At 53.8% G+C, this 18,146-nt stretch overlaps 1 protein-coding gene across 1 annotated transcript; it reads right to left on the bottom strand.

Annotated features, from left to right (window-relative positions):
- Positions 1 to 10,096: 10,096 nt before the first annotated feature.
- PROM2 (prominin 2) lies at positions 10,097 to 18,146 on the bottom strand. Its single transcript, XM_051811959.1, has 23 exons — positions 17,692 to 18,146; positions 17,186 to 17,235; positions 16,860 to 17,062; positions 16,645 to 16,765; positions 16,383 to 16,446; positions 16,212 to 16,301; positions 15,909 to 16,108; positions 15,306 to 15,380; positions 15,164 to 15,227; positions 14,890 to 15,049; positions 14,323 to 14,475; positions 13,854 to 13,977; positions 13,212 to 13,303; positions 13,043 to 13,127; positions 12,775 to 12,921; positions 12,599 to 12,670; positions 12,411 to 12,503; positions 12,258 to 12,311; positions 11,793 to 11,873; positions 11,544 to 11,612; positions 11,301 to 11,390; positions 10,659 to 10,765; positions 10,097 to 10,550 (listed from the first exon to the last, which is right to left on the bottom strand). Exons 1-23 carry the CDS (start codon positions 17,924 to 17,926, stop codon positions 10,487 to 10,489), a joined length of 2,493 nt encoding a protein of 830 aa, XP_051667919.1. The 5' UTR covers positions 17,927 to 18,146; the 3' UTR covers positions 10,097 to 10,486.

Here is an 18,146-nt window from a genome sequence, read left to right as displayed (position 1 = left end):
ATATGTGAATGCACAGATGGTTCCTGATTCCCTGGTTTGGGTTCTAATACTCTTCCCTGGGATGTCTAAAATCCCAAGCCAGGAAGGGAAAGAAATACATCACTGGGAACGAGATGTTTGGGATTAATCCATCCACAGCTTCTAAAAATAATGATTTTTCTGTACTAAAATATTTTGAAGGAAGTTTTGGTCTTGTTTGGTGAAATACAGAAACTCTGATAGATTCCAGCTGCAAATGGAGCAGGAGCAGCCTATGGATTATTAATTAATTTTTAATTTATCCTGGAAGTTGCAGGGCTAAACACACCCAGCCCAGTGTATCCAGGGCTTCTCTTTAATGGGGCCACGTGGGTTTTTAGCTTCTCAGCAGGGTAAAATTTCTCTCAGCTTCAAGGCAGGAGCTGCATCGATCTCCACTGGAGATTTGGCCCTTCTTCATCCACGGGGGATGGTGGAAACACAACAGGCTCTGTGCCAGCTTGGAAATAATTAATGGGATGAGTTTTTCTTGTAAGGGATGGAAAATGCTGAGTTTGGGTTAATGGTGAGCTGGGAAAGGGGGTGGGTTCATCTCCTTCACTGCTCCTCATTGATTTTTAAATTTTTTTTGTGGCTTTAATTCACACAAAACACTTTTATTCACATAACTCTGGGCTTACTTGGAGAAGCAGCTGCAGCTTGTGAGAGTCTGTGAGGGATTTCCTGGGGTTTTGGGGTAATCTGGTGGGGTTTGGAGGCGGGGATGGAGTCCCACAGCCTCACCCCACCCCACTGTCACTCCCTGGAGCTGGCAAAAAGTCTGGGCTCAGGCTCATCCCATCTCAAATCCCACTAAGTTCACCCAGAAACATCTTTGAACCCTCCAAATGCAAAAATAATCGGGAATAAGTGCTGTGTTCAGAGAGTTAATGGAATGTGTTTTGCAGAACTTGGTTTACTTTCCAGCCTCACCACAGGACAGGCTCTTCAAAGTAAAACTCCTTGATTTGTCTTGGGATCCAGATGTGTCTGTAATATTTGGATGGTGGGAGCCTTACAGAGGAAAGGTAATTTGGGGACTGAATGGGGTGATGGCAGCCCAGGGAAGGAAAGCACTGGGGGCACTTCCTTCCCTGCCACTCAGGTTGTTGCTTTCCCATCTCAGTGTGTAGACAAAACATTGAAGTTTTATTAGGATATTTTGCATTTTTTTTTGGTGGCAAGGGCTTCATTGCACGCCTGGGGTGGAGCTGTGCCGGGGCTGCAGCCCTGCAGAGCCCAGCAAGGAGAAAGGACAGAAAAGAAACGTCATTTTTGGCCAATTTTTAGTGGAAGAGGGTCTTTGTCTGCACCAACTGCAGGATTACACAGCTCGTGGGTGGTGTTTCTCCTTTGTTCTTGACATCCTTAATTTTACCTGTAAAAAGAAATAGAAGGATTTAAAAAGGATAAAAGGTGTCCAAGGTCGGGTTGGACAGGGCTTGGAGCAACCTGGTCTGGTGGGAGGTGTCCCTGCCCATGGCAGGGGTGGCACTGGATGGGCTTTAAGGTCCTTTCCAACCCAAACCATTCCAGGATTCCATGATGACATAAATTTTTAGCCTTTTCCATGGATGAAATCAGGCCAGGAGGAAAAACTGGCAGGAGCAGGGTGTTGAATCCACACACTCCCAGGATATCAGTGGTTGTGTAACCTGTGATGGAAAGGAGGAGAAGTCCCAGCAATTCCCCAATCCCAGAGACACGTCAGGGCAGGAGGAACGTGCCAGGGGAGGAACCACAGAGGGGAAAAATCCATCCAGGCAAACTTTCCATCCAGCACCTCCTGTTGCTTCCAGGAGGGGTTTTCTTCTTGGCCAGAGGCAGCTCTGCTGCAAAGCCAAGGATCTCATGGAAAAAAGGAATCAGTTCGTGGCTCTGCAGTCGGGAGGGGGGCTGTCCCTTCCACGTGGATCTGCTTCCATCAGCACTGATGTCATTTTGGAACAGGATCCACGGGCAGATGTGACTCACAGGCACCAGGGCCCTGCCAGCACCTTCCTGCTGCTGGGAGGCTCCAGGGAGAGGTTATTAAAGGTGGTTTTGGGGGGAGAAAGCAGCAAATAAGGCAAAGCTTTTCCTTGTTGTGCTTCAAAGACAAATCCAGATCCTCAAGGAAGCAGATGGGCCACATTAATTTATTATTCATTTCTTTTCCTCAGGACTGGCAAGTGGAATATGAAATATTGGGGGCTGCAAACACCCTCCTGCTCTTCATTGTTGGACAGTGTCTTAAAGGGACTCTAAATGCTCATCCAGGGGGTTAAAAATGTTCATTATAAGGTTAAAAATGTTCATCCAGGGGGTTAAAAATGTTCATCCATGGGCTTATAAATGCTCATGCATAGGGTTAGAAGTGTTTACCTGTGGGGTTAGAAGTGTTCATCCGTGGGGTTAGAAGTGTTTATCCATCAGGTTGTAAATGTTCATAAATAGGGTTATAAATCTTCATTCATAGGGTTAATAATGTTCATCTATGGGATTATGAGTGTTTACCCATCAGGTTATAAATGTTCATTGATGGGGTTAAAAGTGCTAATCCATGGGGTTGTGAATGCTCATCCATAGGGGTTGTAAGTGTTCATCCCTGGGGTTATAAATGTCCATCTGAGGGGTATTAAGTGTTTTTCCACCAGGTTATAAATGTCCATCCAGCTCTTCAATCTGATTGGGGGTGTAATAACTCTGCTCATGTGCTCGTTGCTATTTCCAGGCAGGAAAAGCTCCTTAAGGATGGGAGGAGCCCTTCCCTCCCCTCCCTGACTCAGGGTGATGCCTTCCCAGTGATGCACTGAGGCTCTGGGAGAGAACCTGCCTGGGATACAGCTCCCAAAAATGGGCCTTTGACCTCTCCCAGGCATGGCAGCATCACCTGGGTGCTAGAAGGCAAAATAACAGCTTTTTATTAAAATAAAAAAAAAGTAAAATTAAATTAAAACAAAAAAAAGATAAAATAAAATAAATTAAAAATACAATAAATTAGATTTACTAAATAAATAAATAAATAAATAAATAAAATAACAAAATAAAATAAAATGCTTATTTGGAAATACTTTCTCATTTTGGAAAAAGAACTGATAATAAAAGTGCTTTGAAATGCAAAAAAAAGAAATCAGGTTTGTCTGTTCGAGCCTCCATCTGGATTGATTTGTGGGAGAGGGGAGAAGGCAGTCCCACTTGTTGAAGATATTTGGTGTCTGCTCCAGTTTCCATGCAGCATTGGATTTAAAAATACCCTTTCCCAGTGCCTTGGGAGCAGGGCAGGAACAATCCCCTGCTGTGTTTGGGAAAAGGCCGTGACCCTGCCCGGGAAGGGCTCCTTCTGTCCTTGGTGTCAATAAACCTCCTGTTCCTCCCAGGGCAGCGTTTGGGCCCCTCCAGGACACGCTGTTCCTCCCCAGAGCTCCAGGAACAAACTCCTTCCCAGCCATCCCCTCAGAGCTGGGCCCTCCCCAGAGCTCCAGGAACAAACTCCTTCCCAACCATCCCCTCAGAGCTGGGCCCTCCCCAGAGCTCCAGGAACAAACTCCTTCCCAGCCATCCCCTCAGAGCTGGGCCCTCCCCAGAGCTCCAGGAACAAACTCCTTCCCAACCATCCCCTCAGAGCTGGGCCCTCCCCAGAGCTCCAGGAACAAACTCCTTCCCAACCATCCCCTCAGAGCTGTGCCCTCCCCAGCCGGCTCCTCCGCAGGAAAGCCGAACATCCCTGTTTTCCTTTCCTCGGAGCAAGGCGTGACTCACGGGAGGTTTTCCTCTGCTCTCCTCTCCCGTTTATTTTTACCCTGCGATCCCCTCTCTGGGCTCGGAGCCATCGGGGGTGACACGAGTGGCCGGGCTGAGGTCACCCCGCCAGAAATAACCCGGGCACACCCGGGCTGGGCCAGGTTGGCCTCAGTCAGCCCTGTGAGCTCAGACCCTGCTCGGGGAAACTGCTCCTTTCCCGGAATTCCTCAGCTGGGAGCCCAGAGCTTGTGGGAACGGGTGGGAATTCAGGCTGAGGGATTTCAATGTGCTCCCAAGCAGAGACAGGAGCAATTTTGGAGGTGTGATGGATGCAGGGATAATAATAGCCTTGGGCTCCTCCTGGCTGGGTTGAGTTGGGAAAAGGACAGGAGAAATCAGTTCTTGGGGCTCCTTGTGGATTCCTGGCTGGGTCGAGCTGGGAAAGGAGCAGGAAAAATCAGTTTTCATAGTGGGAAAATGGGCTGTGGGTGAGCTGGAGAAAGCTGAACCCCAGGAAATGCAGGTAATTGCTTGATTTTTATTTAAAAATAAACTAAGTCGACCAATAGACTGAAACAAGGACCAGGTTGGAGAGGGAGAAATACTTTTTTAAATATATATTTTTAAAATATTTTATTTCTAAAATTTCTTTTTTAAAATATTTATTCTTTAATAATTATAATATTTATTAAATATTTATAATATAAGTAACAATATTTACATTTAAAATATCTATTTTTAAATATTTATATTAAAATATTTATAATATCTATTAAATATTTATAATATAATTAATAATATCTATATTTAAATATTTATTTTAAAATATTTATATTCAAATATTTATTGTTAAATTTTAAAAATATTTTATTTTTAATTTTTATTTTATTTTAATTTGATTTTAATTTGATTTTAATTTTCTCTTTTATTTGTTTGAATTTTAATTTAAAAATTATTTTTACATTTTTAAAATGTATTTTAAAATATTTTTTAAATTATGGTTTTCTCTTACACATCTAATTTTGGCCCAGGATTTTACCTTGTTTATTCACCTGAGAACAAAACAAGCTTTTACCTCCCCTGACCTGGTTTCTCACTCACATGCTTGGTGAGGATGAGATGATTAAACCCAGCTGGCTCACAAAATAGTCGTGTAAATCCTCTTAGATGAGCTGGGGAGGATGTTTCCACTCAGATTTTCCCCTCTCCCTCCATGGAAAGTGTTCCTGGGGCTGGGGTTTTGTGGGGTTTCATCCCCTTTTGCTCTGGGTGTAAATGAGAACAAGCAAAGACAAATTGGGCGTGGGAAATGCATGTTGAGGGAAATCAGGCCAGATTTTTAGGATTAAATGGTTTCCCACGGGATGTGCCTCCCCATCCCTTTCGGAGCATCTTCCAGCTGGGATGTTGCCCCGGGATGACACATGACTTTGTCCAAAGCCTTCCTTTCCCCTAAAGCAACAATTCCAAGGCCTGTGGTTTATAAATGTACCACAGGGACCTTCATACACCAAATATCCCAGCATTAGGTGTCGAATCTGCTCCTTCTCAGGCCCTTTTTCCTTGGAAAGGGAGCTGCTGCTGAGGAGCAGCTTTGCCATCAGCTGTGTGGGAGCAGGAACAAGCCAACAGGCATTGTCTGGCACGAGGAGAAGCCCAGGGAGGGACTGGGCTGCTCTGGAGATGCTCAAGATGCTCCTGTGGAGTTGTCATGGGTACGATGCTCATCTCCATGGCTACGGGGGAATGTGAGGGATGTGGGAACGGGGCTGGGAGCTGAAATGCTGCATGTTCTCTCTCAGCTGGTGTAAATAAATAATGCTTGGAACCATCCAAGAGGTTTATTTCCAGGGTTAACAGCTGGGTTTTAGCTGGAGCCTGGAGACAGCTGAGATTCCAAACGGTTTTATTTACGAACAACTGAGATTTGCAGCATCTCCCCTGAGGTGTTTCCATGGTGGATTCCCTGAGGATCCAAGTGTGATGCACTCAGAGGAGGCTCAGGGGGTTTTACTCACCCTTAGCCAATGTGAGTGAAAATCCCAGATAACATTCCTGCTTCTGAGCCAAGATTATGTGACGGGAATGGCCCCCTGAGAAATAAAGTTGTGTACAGATAGGGAAGTTCAGTTTTGACAAGGATATGTAGAAGGAAACATTTTGAAATGAGGTGGTTTTTTTTTCCCCAGTTAACAATATTTTGGATAAAACCAAAGATTATGCACAGCAGGACCATCTAGTTAATACAGTCTGGATTTTGGATGTGCCAGTTTTGGGGGACGAGTGGAGAGACATCAGAGCCAACAATTCTCCTGAAGGATTTCTCCTTAATTTTATCTCTGACTTTACCAAAGCAGGTCTCAGGCCACATGGAGAATACCAGGACAACAAAGTCATGTTCCATCTGTGCAGAGGGCTGGGATTGCAGGGGAAGGAGCCCACAGGCTTTTCAGAGCCTGGGATTGCCATGACCTCTGTGCCCTCGAAAGGAAAAATCCAGAGGTATCAAGCACAGGATGCAAAGCATTTTATCTGGTGATGCTTCAAGGGGATGGAGAATGGTTTAGATGATGAAAATAAGCCCAGCTTGGGAAATGTTTTACTCCATGATGGGCAAAGAGAATTTTTTCTCACCCTGTGATTACCCCCAAAGCTGCCTCTGACTGAAGGACACAACAAGAAAGTGCCCTTTCCCAGTAGCTCTGGCGACCTTGGCTTGGTTTGCAGAGCATTTCTCAAGCCCAGAGGGACCCTGAGTACAAAATAATGATCAAAAGGCAAAAAAGGGAGGAGATTCCATTTACAGCAGAGGATCAGGACTGGCTGCTTATCCCGAGCTCACTCTGGGTTTGCTTCATGGCATCATCCTGAAAGCAAAGCCTCATCCAGAGCCATTAAACAGCAAACAGTGATCAGCACTAATAAAGCAACACAGTTTATTGTTCCCGAGACTTTATTCTGGCCTGAAAAATCTGTGCCATCCAAAACATTCTCACGGCATCGAAATTCCAAGGAGTTTTTCATGTTAAAAACAAAGGAAACTGGAGCGAAGCCTCTGGGACTTGGATTCTCACAAAGCTGAGCTTGTTTGGGAATTTGAGTTAAGGAGTCAGTAGGCAATTCATGGCTCAAAAAAAAAAAAGGGATTTTGGTATAATCACATAACTCCTCAGCTGAGATTAAATGAAATTTAAGATGAGAATTGGGATCTTATTCCTCCCTCAGTAATTGCTGGAGCTCTGCTGCACAAACAGCTTGAAAATGAACATTTTGGGGATGGGAATGAAATTCTGAACAACCCTCCATGGCAGCTGGTTTGTATCTAGGCTTCCTCAGCTGTTTTTAGGGGCTGATGAGAAGAACAGATGGAAGAGGTCATGGATCCTTTTTCTGGAGGAAAAAGGGAGGTTGGTGTTCATTGAAAAATGGGGAGAAAAGAAGGGAAACCAAATAACAATGGTAAAATTGGATACTATTGTAATTGCAGGAATAGACTGATTCTGGTAAAACTGGCTGCACTTTTCCTGTGTTTCTCCTTAGTTCCGGGAATAGAGGAGAACAATTTGGATCCTGTAATAGGTGTTGGGGGGGGAAACACACCTGGGGTGAGCAGAGATGCCAACCCAGGCAGAGCTGCTGCCTCCAGCCTTTGAATTATTAATTGGGATCTATTAATTATAGACACTTCTGGGGTCAGTGGGTGCAGCACGAGGAAGGTGAGGTGTCCCAGGGGTTGAATTCCAAGAGGAGGATTTGAGAAGGGAAGTGGTTTAATCAACACCAGTTTGGTTCAGCCTTTAGAAGTCACCCAACACAGATCCAGACAAACTGAGACAGGAAAAAAAACTCTCTGACAGAGGAGACATCCACTTTTCATTAAAAAAATACTTTTAGGAGCTGGAAACGAGTTGATTTCAGTCTTTAATTTATCAATACAAATAATCAAGCAGAGGGAAGGTGCCTGTGTGGGGTGGGAGTGGAGGTTAATCATAAATCATGACCTGGCTTTGGGTGGGGAATTATTATCCAGCTTGTCCTCACTTTTTTTTTTTTTTCCAAACCAAAGTGCCCTCCAGGTGGTTTAGAACAATTTTCTGGATTATTCCTTGGTGATTTACCATTAACTCAAAGTTCTTCACATATTTAGTCCACCTACCTCCCAGGGAGGGAGCAGAGATAATGCAGTGCTGACCATACACATAATATGCATCTATTTTGGGGTGAATCTCCCTGTTATTCATTATTTATCTGTTATTTATTGTGACCCACCTACTAGAAATGATTTTAGGAAGAAGAACCAGATGAATTCACTTTGTTTGTTTGTTGGCCTTGATGATCTCAAAGTTCTTTTCCAACCTAAACAACTCTGTGATTTTGTGATTTTTTTTTAATCAATGGATGAACTAAATAAATACTATTGCTTTTATGTTACTTAACATTTAAAGCAGATAATCCCTGTGCTCTTCTGCACCACAAAGTGGATATTACTGTGTTTAAAACGTAACACTGCCATGGAGAGGAGCTTATAAAAACGAGGCAGACCTTTCCTTTTTAATTATCTCAGCATTTCATGACTCTAAGCCTTCAAAATACATCAAGCTGGGAGCAGGAAAGTCAGGAATGTATTTCCTGATTGAATCCCAGGTATGAACATCACCTTTCCCCACCACCAACCCTCCTCTGACCACAAAATACTCCGTTTTAAAGCTGATTTTTGCACATGACGCCATCACATGTTTTCCAGATGGACTGAGGGCATCCCTGGAGATGGGGGTTCCTGCAGAAATCCTCCCTCGGGCTTCAACTCCCTAAATCCCTTTGGAAAAAGCCTTTCCAATACTGACCTCTGCAGGCGAGGAACTGCCTAAAACCAGCTGACTCTGGGCAACAATAACCTAAATAATACATAAACCAGGTGTTTCCTGCTGGCTGTGGGTAGGAAGAGCCTTTTAATAATGCATAAAAATGGGGCACTTCTCTCTTGGTTGGCAAACAGAGACTATTTCGGGGAGGGAGATCCTGGGAAATCCTCGTTTGGTGGATCTGCAAACTCCTGTGTGGATTTTGTAAATGATTTGCTGGTTGGACAAAGCAGTTTGAAACGAGGGGATGAAGGATATGAAAGACAAGCAGGAATTTCATGCCATAAATGTATAAATTGGGAGGCAGAGCCCTGCCTGGGCTTCCCTGGGAGCAGGGGAAGAACCCCCTGACCATGACAAGGGGATGGAACGATGGATCTTTAAGGTCCCTTCCAACCCAAACCATTCCATCATTCCATGACTGAAAACACAGCAACCCCCCTTCACCTGCAGTTTTACCCCTGAGCCCCCAGCTCAAATTAAGCTCTAATTCAGCTGTAATCCTGAGGGCAGGAGAGCCCTGAGCCCTATGGTGGGAGGGGGTTTTGTGTGCTGGTTCTTGGGGAGATGGAGTTGGGGGTCCCGTGGGCCACTACCAGGGGCTTGCCCGTTCACCTCCTCAGCCCCGGAGCCCCCTTGGCCCTGGAGTCTCCTTGGATCCAGCCCTGGAGCCCCCACCTCCATGTCACCCTCTCAACCCTGGAGCCCCCTTGGCCCCAGAACCCCCCAGCCCTGAGACCCCCACGGCCAGGGTAATTCCTCAGCCTTGGAGCCCCCATTGAGCCCCTGAGCCCCCTCAGTCCCTGAGATCCCCACGGTCAGGGTAATTCCTCAGCCTTGGAGCCCCCATTCAGCCCCTGAGCCCTCTCAGCCCTGAGACCCCCATGGCCAGGGTAATTCCTCAGCCTTGGAGCCCCACTCAGCCCCTGAGCCCCCTCAGTCCCTGAGAGCCCTCAGCCATGGGCTCCCCTCATCCCCAGAGCCCACTCAGCCCCAAAGCACCTCCAACCCCAGAGCCCCCTTGGCCCTGGGCCCCCCCAGACACAACCCCAGCCCCGGAACCCTCTCAGCCCCAGAGGCCTCCTTGGCTGTCCCACCCTCAGCCTTGGATCCCCCTCACCCCTAGAGCCCCTTGAGCCCCAGAGACCCCTCAGTCCTGGAGCCCCCTCAGTCCCGGAACGCTCCTCAGCCCCAGAGCCCCCCTTGGCTGTGACCCCCCTCAGCCCCAGAGCCCCCCTTGGCTGTGACCCCCCTCAGCCCCAGAGCCCCCCTTGGCTGTGGCCCCCCTCAGCCCAAGAGTTCCCTTGGTCCCAGAGCCCTCTTGGCCCTGGAGCCCCCTCAGCCACAATCATGGCCCTGAAGCCCCCCTTGGCTGCAGAAATTCCTCAGCCTCAGAACCCCCTCAGCCCCGGGGCCCCCTCAGGACAGTTCCCTGTGGAAAGCAGGAAGATGGAGGGTGTGAACAAAGGAATCAGTGGTGGGTTTGGCTGGGAAGGGCTTTAATGTGCCCCACAGTGCCCGGGGGTCCCGGGTGTGGGGAAGTGTTGTGGGGCAGTGGTGGGTGTCCATCCTTGGGGGTCTGTGAGGGGTGAGCTGGGGGTGAGAGAGAAATGGGGACCCTTCCCCTGCACCCTGGATCATCCAGGCTCCAGGAGCATCCCTGAGGGGTGCTTAGGCCCCGAAGGGTGCAGAGGAGGGACCCCAAACTCCACAGAGCACCCCTCAACAGGGAAGGATGTCACACCCGAAACAACACTGAGGAAGAGATGTCAGAGGGATCTGAAGCCCTGCAAGATGTCAGAGGGATCCAGAGCCCTGCAGTGGTTGGGCACAGGTTTGGTGGGAGCTCATGGGGTGTGAGGCACACTCAGCAGACCCCCATCCTACAGCTTGAGTGCCGTGACACGGGGGATGTGGAAGGGACAGGTCTCCTCTGAGCCCGTAGAGCTGCAAAGGAGAAGAAAACATGGGGGGGGTGTCAAGGAGGAACTGAATTCCCCCTTCCCTCTGTCCTCCTACAGCCCACGGTGCGCCCACCCCGTGCCCACCACTCACATGAGCCGGTTGCGGATGGGGCGGAAGTGTTTGGTGAGTCTGATGGCAAAGATGATGTTGGGGATGAGAAAGAAGGTGCAGCAGCCCAGGCTGAACCAGAAGGCATTCTGCAAGGAGAGAGCACGGGGGTCCTGCTGAGCTGTGGGGAAGGGGCAGCCCCCAGGCTCTGGGGGAGTTGGGGAGTCATGGAATCACAGGATATGCTGAGTTGGGAGGGACTCACAAGGACCATCAGTCCAACCCTCAGCCCTGCACAGGCCCAGCCCCAGAGTCACCCCCTGTGCCCCAGAGGATCATCCCACCCCTCCTGGAGCTCTGGCAGCCTTGGGGCTGTGCCCACTGCCCTGGGGAGCCTGAGCAGTGCCCAACCAGCCTCTGGGGGAAGAACCTTTGCCTGAGATTCAACCTGAGCCCGCCCTGACACAGCTCCAGCCATTCCCTGGCTGCTGTCCCTGGTCCCCCAGAGCAGAGCTCAGTCCCTGCCCCTCTTCTGCCCCTCCCAGGCAGTTGAACTGCAGTGAGGTCTCCCCTCAGTCTCCTCTGCTCCAGCTGAACACACCAAGTGCCCTCAGTGTCCTCACACTGGCCCTTCCCCAGCCTGGTTTCAGGTCCCCTCTGGCCCCCAGAGGATGGGATCCTTACCCAGGGGTCAGCGATGCGGTCACACAGGATGACCCTCCCGTTGTCCAGGGCTGTGGCCAGGGGCTGGCACGAGGCCACGTCCTCTCTCAGCTGGAACAAGGGGTAGAGACAAGGCATAAGTGCTCTTCTGGCCCGGGGGGATGCATTTTACTGCCAAGGCTCAGCTCAAGGATTGCATGTGGGACCTGTGGGAGGGTCCTGGCCCCAAGAATCCCCCTGGGTTGAAGGGGAGCACTCACTCACCGTCTGCCCCACCCAGTTCAGGTACTGGGTGAAGTACCTCAGCTCCTTCCTCGTGAAGCAACCGATCTCCTGGGAAGGGGGAAGGCAGCGTGGAGGGACAGTGCCATGATTTCCAGCCCTGCTCCAACCACCTCTGGGCTAATGTCAGACTTGGAACAAGAGCTGGAAGCTTCAGGTGCTCCTTCCCCTCTTGCACTCTTTCCTTCTGGAATTTTGTACCCCCTGAGGGCTCATTCAGCCCCATCTCACCTGCCGCAGGATCTGCTGGGCTTGCACGGGCAGCCGGGCTTCCACCGAGGCCGTGGTGGCCAGTGTCCTCTTCACCCGCTCCTGGGGGGGCACAGCAAGAGCATCCTTAGAGCAGGGAGCAGCAGGATGGGTGCCCCGGGGTGCTGGGAGCAGGGTGTGCCGAGCTCTAAGCTGGGTCCGGTTGCCAGAGGGCAGGGAAAGAGGGATGTGCCCCTGTTGCAGGGGCATTTCTGATTCGCAGCAGCAAATCTAATCACCAAAGGAGATTGATCCTCCCTGGATGGTGTTTTTCCTGGCTCTCCCATCACCCTGTAATTGGTGTTTTTCCTGGCTCTCCCATCACCCTGTAACTGGTGTTTTTCCTGGCTCTCCCATCACCCTGTAACTGTTTTTTTTGGGACACTGGCAGACAGGACCCATAGGGCACCACGTATTTTTTGGAGCTGGAAGAAGATGTGGAAGTACCTTGAGATGTGGCGCAAGGCGGGAGAGGAACTGGACGCTTTCCCCCAGCTTTGCCTGTGGGACAGTGAGGTGAGAAGGATGAAAAAGCCTTCAAAGGGACACCACTGGGCAGTGCCAGTGGTACCACAAGCCACCAGCCCGGCACAGACTCACCACCAAAGCCTCCTGTGACTGCACTGTGGAGTTTTGCATCTGCCACAGGGCTCGGGCCTCGGCTCCCAGCCGTCCTGCCACCGTGCTGTTCCTCTGCGGGGGGACAGCGGGGTGAGGACACCCCCATGGGCACAGAGGGATCCCCCAAGGGCATGGAGAGATCCCCCACCACCCACCCTGCTGCTCACCTGCATTTTCTGCAGCCCCTCGAGGTTCCTGGCCAGGCCAGGCAGGCTGGTCTGCACCAAGGGGTTTTTCATCTGAGGGAAAACAGAGTCGGTGGCTGCCCAAAACCCAAACCTGGAGAACTGTCCCAGTATGGGGCTGCATCCTGCTCCCTGCAGAGGGATCCAGCTCCCCTCACCTCCTCCTGGAAGCGCCCATAGTCCACCTCGTCCAGGCCGCTGCGGGCGAAGGTCTCCAGGTCCTGCCTGCCCTCGCTGCGCAGGAGCCGCACGTCCCCCAGGTGGGCAGTGAAGTCTCCCAGGCGTTTTTGGAAGTCAGCCGTGTACTGTGAGGGTTGGACAAGGGGTCCTGCAGGGCTGAGGCCAGGCCCCTCCATCCCAGTAACCCCAGTAAAGCTCCCGCATCCCTGAGCCGTTACCAGCAGCTCTGGCTGGTGCCGCCCTCACCTTGGGGGTTTTCAGGTGCTCATCCAGGTCGTAGGACCTGTCGAGCTGCAGCACCTCCCACAGCCCTGCACCATTCTTGCAGTCCCTGGAAGGCAAAGGGATGTTGGCAGCATGATCCCAAATTTAACCTGGATGTGCAGGGACAGGGGTGGGCTCTCGCAGCACCCACCGGTACGTGGCACTGAGGTTGGAGTCCCTCCTCAGGTTGAGCTGGCGGGTGAGGTTCATGGATGGAGGGAGATTCCCAGGGGTGTCAATGAACTGGGCCAAACAGGAGGAAAGAGGGGGTCAGGGTCAGGCACAGGCACTCCCAGCAATGATTCTGGGGGTGTTCTGCCCTCACAGTTGTGTCCTGAGGTACCTCATCCCATCCAGAACTAATCTTGCCTTTATTTGTATGGTCCCCACTGCAGAGACTCACCCAGTGTGTTCAGAGGGAAAACAGTGGACAGCCCTGTGCTGGGACCTGCCTGCATGTGTCCAGCCATGGGATGAGTCCTGATCCCATCCCCAATCCCCCAACCCCTCTCTCAGCACCATCACACCATGTGCCAGCCCCAAGCACCCCAGAGATCCCCAAGGACCAGGGAACAGGGATCCCACAGGTAGCAAATTAACAGCCTGAAGGAAATTCCCTGCTGCTGATGCAAATCCAAGGACATCATCCTAAACTTAATCTTCTGGTCTAGGATGGGGCTTTTCCAGTCAGGTTTAGTGGGAGGATTAGTGGGAGGACAAAGAGTGTTTGGAGGCATTTTGGAGCACACAAGCAGAGATTTATGTGGCAGCAGGTGCATGTGTGGCCACCCACCTTATAAATCTCCTGGTTGACCCAATTCCTGCAAACCAGTGTCTGGATGTTGCCCCCAACCAGGAAGGTGGCGAAAACGAGGAGGATGAGGAGCCAGGAGAACAGGAAAGCCAGGCCCACGCCGCTGCAGGAGGGAGAGGAGGGGGTGGGTCTGCAGCCCCGAGAGGGCAGGACTGGGGCTTGCAGGGACCTGCCCATCCAGCTGCAGCCCCGGGGCTCCTTCCCGAGCCCGGGCACGCTGGGCTGGGAAGGGCCCTGGGAGTGGGGTGTGCCAGGCAGCGGGGCCAGGGCACAGGAGCTGCCAGCTCCCAGGGAGGAGCCGCTTCTCCCACTCCTCCCGGCGCAGGCGGTGGCATCAAAAGCCTTTCCACTGGGCTGCCTCCCAGTTCCTCCCTGGGCTTTGCCCTCCTGGGGTTTTTTGGGGGGGATGAGATGGAACAGCCCCTTTGGGACACAGGGGGATGCTTACACCAGGAGGAACTTGGCACCAGCCTCTCCTCGGCACTCGTAGTCACTCGGGTCCTCACGCTTGGAAAGCCCGTAGGCTCCCAGAGCCATTCCCATCACGTTGCAGGCAAGGATGAGGAGGATGATGGAGCACAGCACCGTGCCCGCGATCCACCTGGGGGCAGAGCAGCAGGGCACAGCCTCGAGAGAGTATCCTGTCTGTTTAATCCTGAGAACCAGCTGAGGAACAGCTTTGTATCACAAGACCACTACGTAAAGGAGAGTAAGGTGCATCACTTCAGAAAAGGAAGGCCAGCACTCAAAGTGCTTGATCAACAACGACTTCAAAGTCTCTAAATCCATTAACTTGACGTTACCACAGTTCAGTTTAGCAGCACGTTGAGTGTAACGTTTCTCAAAGTTGCTTCAAGTTGTTAGTTTGTGTTCATGTTTGTGTTGTGTCTGGCTGAGATGGAGCTCATTTCCCCACAGCCCTCATATACGGGGCTGAGGCACCAGCTGGGGCTCAGCAGGGCTCAGCACCCACCCCTGCTGCACCACTGCCCCCCTCCCTGCTCCCCAGAGTCACCTGTAGTGCTCGAAGCGCTCCACCTCCCGCAGGTAGGGCCGGCTCCGCTCCTCCGCCGTCACCAGGGCTTTGCTGGCGGGCCGGGTGTAGTCGGGGAGGGGGAAGCTGTCAGCGATGGATTGCACCTTCTGTGCGGTGTGGGACAGCTCCTCCCGCAGATCTGCGGGGCCAAGGCTGTGCTGGAGGCGTGGATGGTTCCCTCATCCCACCCTGTGCCCCCTCAAATCAGGGTTCGCCCCTTGGAGGGTGTCCCTGGTCCGACCACCTCACTCACCCTGGATGACCTGAGCCATCCTCTCCACAGCCAGCTCCGGGATGGAGTTGAAGGTGCCATTGCCCTGCAAGGAAAGAGGGGGTGCTGAGCTGGAGCTGCATGTGGGCGCTGGACCCCCCTGCTCCACCCTGACCCCCCAAACCTGGCGAATCATCTCCTCAAAGTCGCTTCGGGGCAGCCCAGCCATGGCCTTCAAAACCTTCTCCACCGACGGCACCTTGGGGTGGAAGAATCCCAGAATCACAGAATTACAGAGGCTGGAAAAGACCTCTGAGATCATTGAGTCCAACCTGTGACCCAACCCAAATTTGGCACCCACACCATGGCACTGATGCCACATCCAGGCTCTGCTTAAACCCCTCCAGGGACAGGGACTCCCCCCCTCCCTGGGCAGCCCATTCCAAGGGCTGATCCCTCTCTCTGGGAAGAACTTCTTCCCCATGGCCAACCTAAACCTGCCCTGGGGCAGCTCCAGGCTGTGCCCTCTTGTCCCACTGCTGGTTCCTGGCAGCAGAGCCCGACCCCCCCGGCTCCCCCCTCCTGGCAGGGAGTTGCAGAGAGTGAGAAGGTCTCCCCTGAGCCTCCTCCTGTCCAGGCTGAGCCCCCCCAGCTCCCTCAGCTGCTCCTCACAGCACTTGTGCTCCACACCCTTCCCCAGCCTCGCTGCCCTTCTCTGGACACGAGGCAGACAAGAAGGAACCCATGAGCCCCGGGGGGGTGGTGGGTGCCCCTCGCCCCGTCCCACCTTGCCGTAGTCAGCGCCCAGCTCCAGGCTCTGTGCCCTGCCCAGGGCGCTGGCGCAGGAGGTGCAGCGGGGATCGTCGAGCAGGGCGACCACCCGGCCCCGCCGCTCCCGCAGCGCCGGTTCCAGCTCGGCCCGCGCTGCCGCCAGCGCCCGCGAGGTCCCGTCAAGAATCTGTAAATGGTGCAGCGAGGTCTGTAGGTCTTAAAGAGAAAGCCCAGGGCTAGTTCACGCTGCTCCGGAGGCTCGGCCACCCCGGCTCCCCCTTCGAGGCCGGGCCCCGGCGGAGCCGCGCTCCGGCCGTACCTGCAGCCCTGTCCTGCAGGTCTGAGAGCGCCGCGTAGGTCATGGCCTTGAGCTGTGTGTGGATGGAGAGCCCCACGCTCCGGCTGAGGCCTGCAAGGCACCGGGAGCCGCGTCAGCATCCCCGTGGGAAGCTCGGGATGCGCCCTCCCCAGTGCCCGGCGAGGCGCTTACCGCCCAAATCGGAGATTATCTGCTTGCGGGGCACCTCGAACTTGTCCACCACCATCTGCACGCCCTGCCGGGAGAGAGGAGCCGCTCAGCCCGGGGGGAGCAGCCGCGGGGAGGGGAGGAAGCCCCGCGTTGGCCATTCAAAACGCATTTTCAAATGCAGCCACGTCACCTCCTCTCGCCTTCCAAACCCCCTTCCCTGAGGGAAATGCGGCCGCCCCCGGGCAGCGCCCTGTGCCCGGGGCGAGGCCGCCCGGGGACCCACCTGGGGCACGTTGGCGAGGTGCTGCCGCAGCGTGCGCAGGGTGGTCGGCACAGCCCCCAGCCCCGGCTCCATCTGCCCCCTGACCCGCTGGCTGGTGACAAAGGCGCAGGTGACGCTGATCCTGCCGGGGATGAGCGGGCGGTCACGGGGCTGCCCCGAGGGACACGGTTCCCCCCCACCCAACAGGAGTTCACGGCGCGTTCCGAGGGACTCACAGGATGACGAGGGAGGTGAAGGACAGGCAGGCCAGCAGGCAGTGCCGCCGGCAGCCCAGCGAGCGCCGGTGGGCGCGGAGGCGGCCCCCGCAGCGCCGGCGGCTCCGGCAGTAGCAGAAGCACATCCCGGCCACCGGCATGGCCACGGTGAAGAGCAGGGCCACGGCGGCACAGACCACATAGCCCAGCTCGTAGTGCACCACCTGAGTGATGGGAGAGCCTCGTCAGTGCTGGCACACCGAGTTTGGGGTGCTCTGTGCACCCACGTGCCCTGTCCCAGGTGGATAACACTCCCGTGGGATCCCCTGCCCCACATCCCAGCTCACCTGCGATGTCCGCACTGATCCAGGGTCATTCAGGGCTGCCCGGAGCAACTCTGCAAAATAAATCACGGCACTGGTGAAATAGGTCCCACCCAATGCTCCCCCAACCTTCCCGGGGCAGCAGCACCAGGATGGAGGCAGAGTCCTCCTCCGTGGAGTGGCTCAGAACCCCTGGAGCAGCTCCGGACATGGGAAAAACCCTGGGATCCCGGCACTTGCAGCAGTGGGATCCCAGCACCTCCAGCAGTGGGATCTCGGCATGCACAGCAGTGGGATCCTGGCACCCACAGCAGTGGGATCTCGGCACCCACAGCAGTGGGATCCTGGCACCCACAGCAGTGGGATCTCGGCACCCACAGCAGTGGGATCCTGGCACCCACAGCAGTGGGATCTCGGCATGCACAGCAGTGGGATCCTGGCACCCACAGCAGTGGGATCCTGGCACCCACAGCGGGGGGATACCAGCACCTCCAGCAGTGGGATCCCGGCTCCCCGGGCTCAGGACTCACCCGTGGGCAGGGGGTTCTGCTGGATGAGGTCCAGGCAGCGCCGGACGAGCCCGTAGAGGGGGTCGAGCGGGCTGGGCACGCGGTGCAGCGCCGGCACCCGGATCTCGGCGTGGCGGTCGGTGAAGCGCAGGACGGTGGCCGGGCCGGCGGGGTGACACTGCTGGGTGCCCGCGGGGTGCAGCAGCGTCCAGGCCACCAGCAGCGCCCGGGCCAGCAGTAGCCCTGCCGCCCGCATGGCTCCGGCGGCGAGAGGAGAGAGCCGGGGGGCTCCGTCAGCCTGCGAGCGGGCGGAGGGGCATTCCCAGCTCCTGGACGGCTCTCCCCAGGCACGGCTCCTGCCCCGGGAAACCTGCCTGACGGGTCGGCCGCCGCGCACAGCCCAGACGCTGCCGTGGCTTGTTCCCCCGATGGGCTCCCCGGGGCGGCTGGGCTTGGCGAGGCTGCGTGGAGGCGTC

This window comes from Manacus candei, unplaced genomic scaffold (genome assembly GCF_025592945.1).
Source record: "Manacus candei isolate 608988 ecotype Guabito, Panama unplaced genomic scaffold, ASM2559294v1 h1tg000084l, whole genome shotgun sequence".
NCBI classification, from domain to species: domain Eukaryota; kingdom Metazoa; phylum Chordata; class Aves; order Passeriformes; family Pipridae; genus Manacus; species Manacus candei.
Note: the sequence above shows the minus strand (reverse complement) of the source record. Positions and strands in the feature narration are given on the sequence as shown.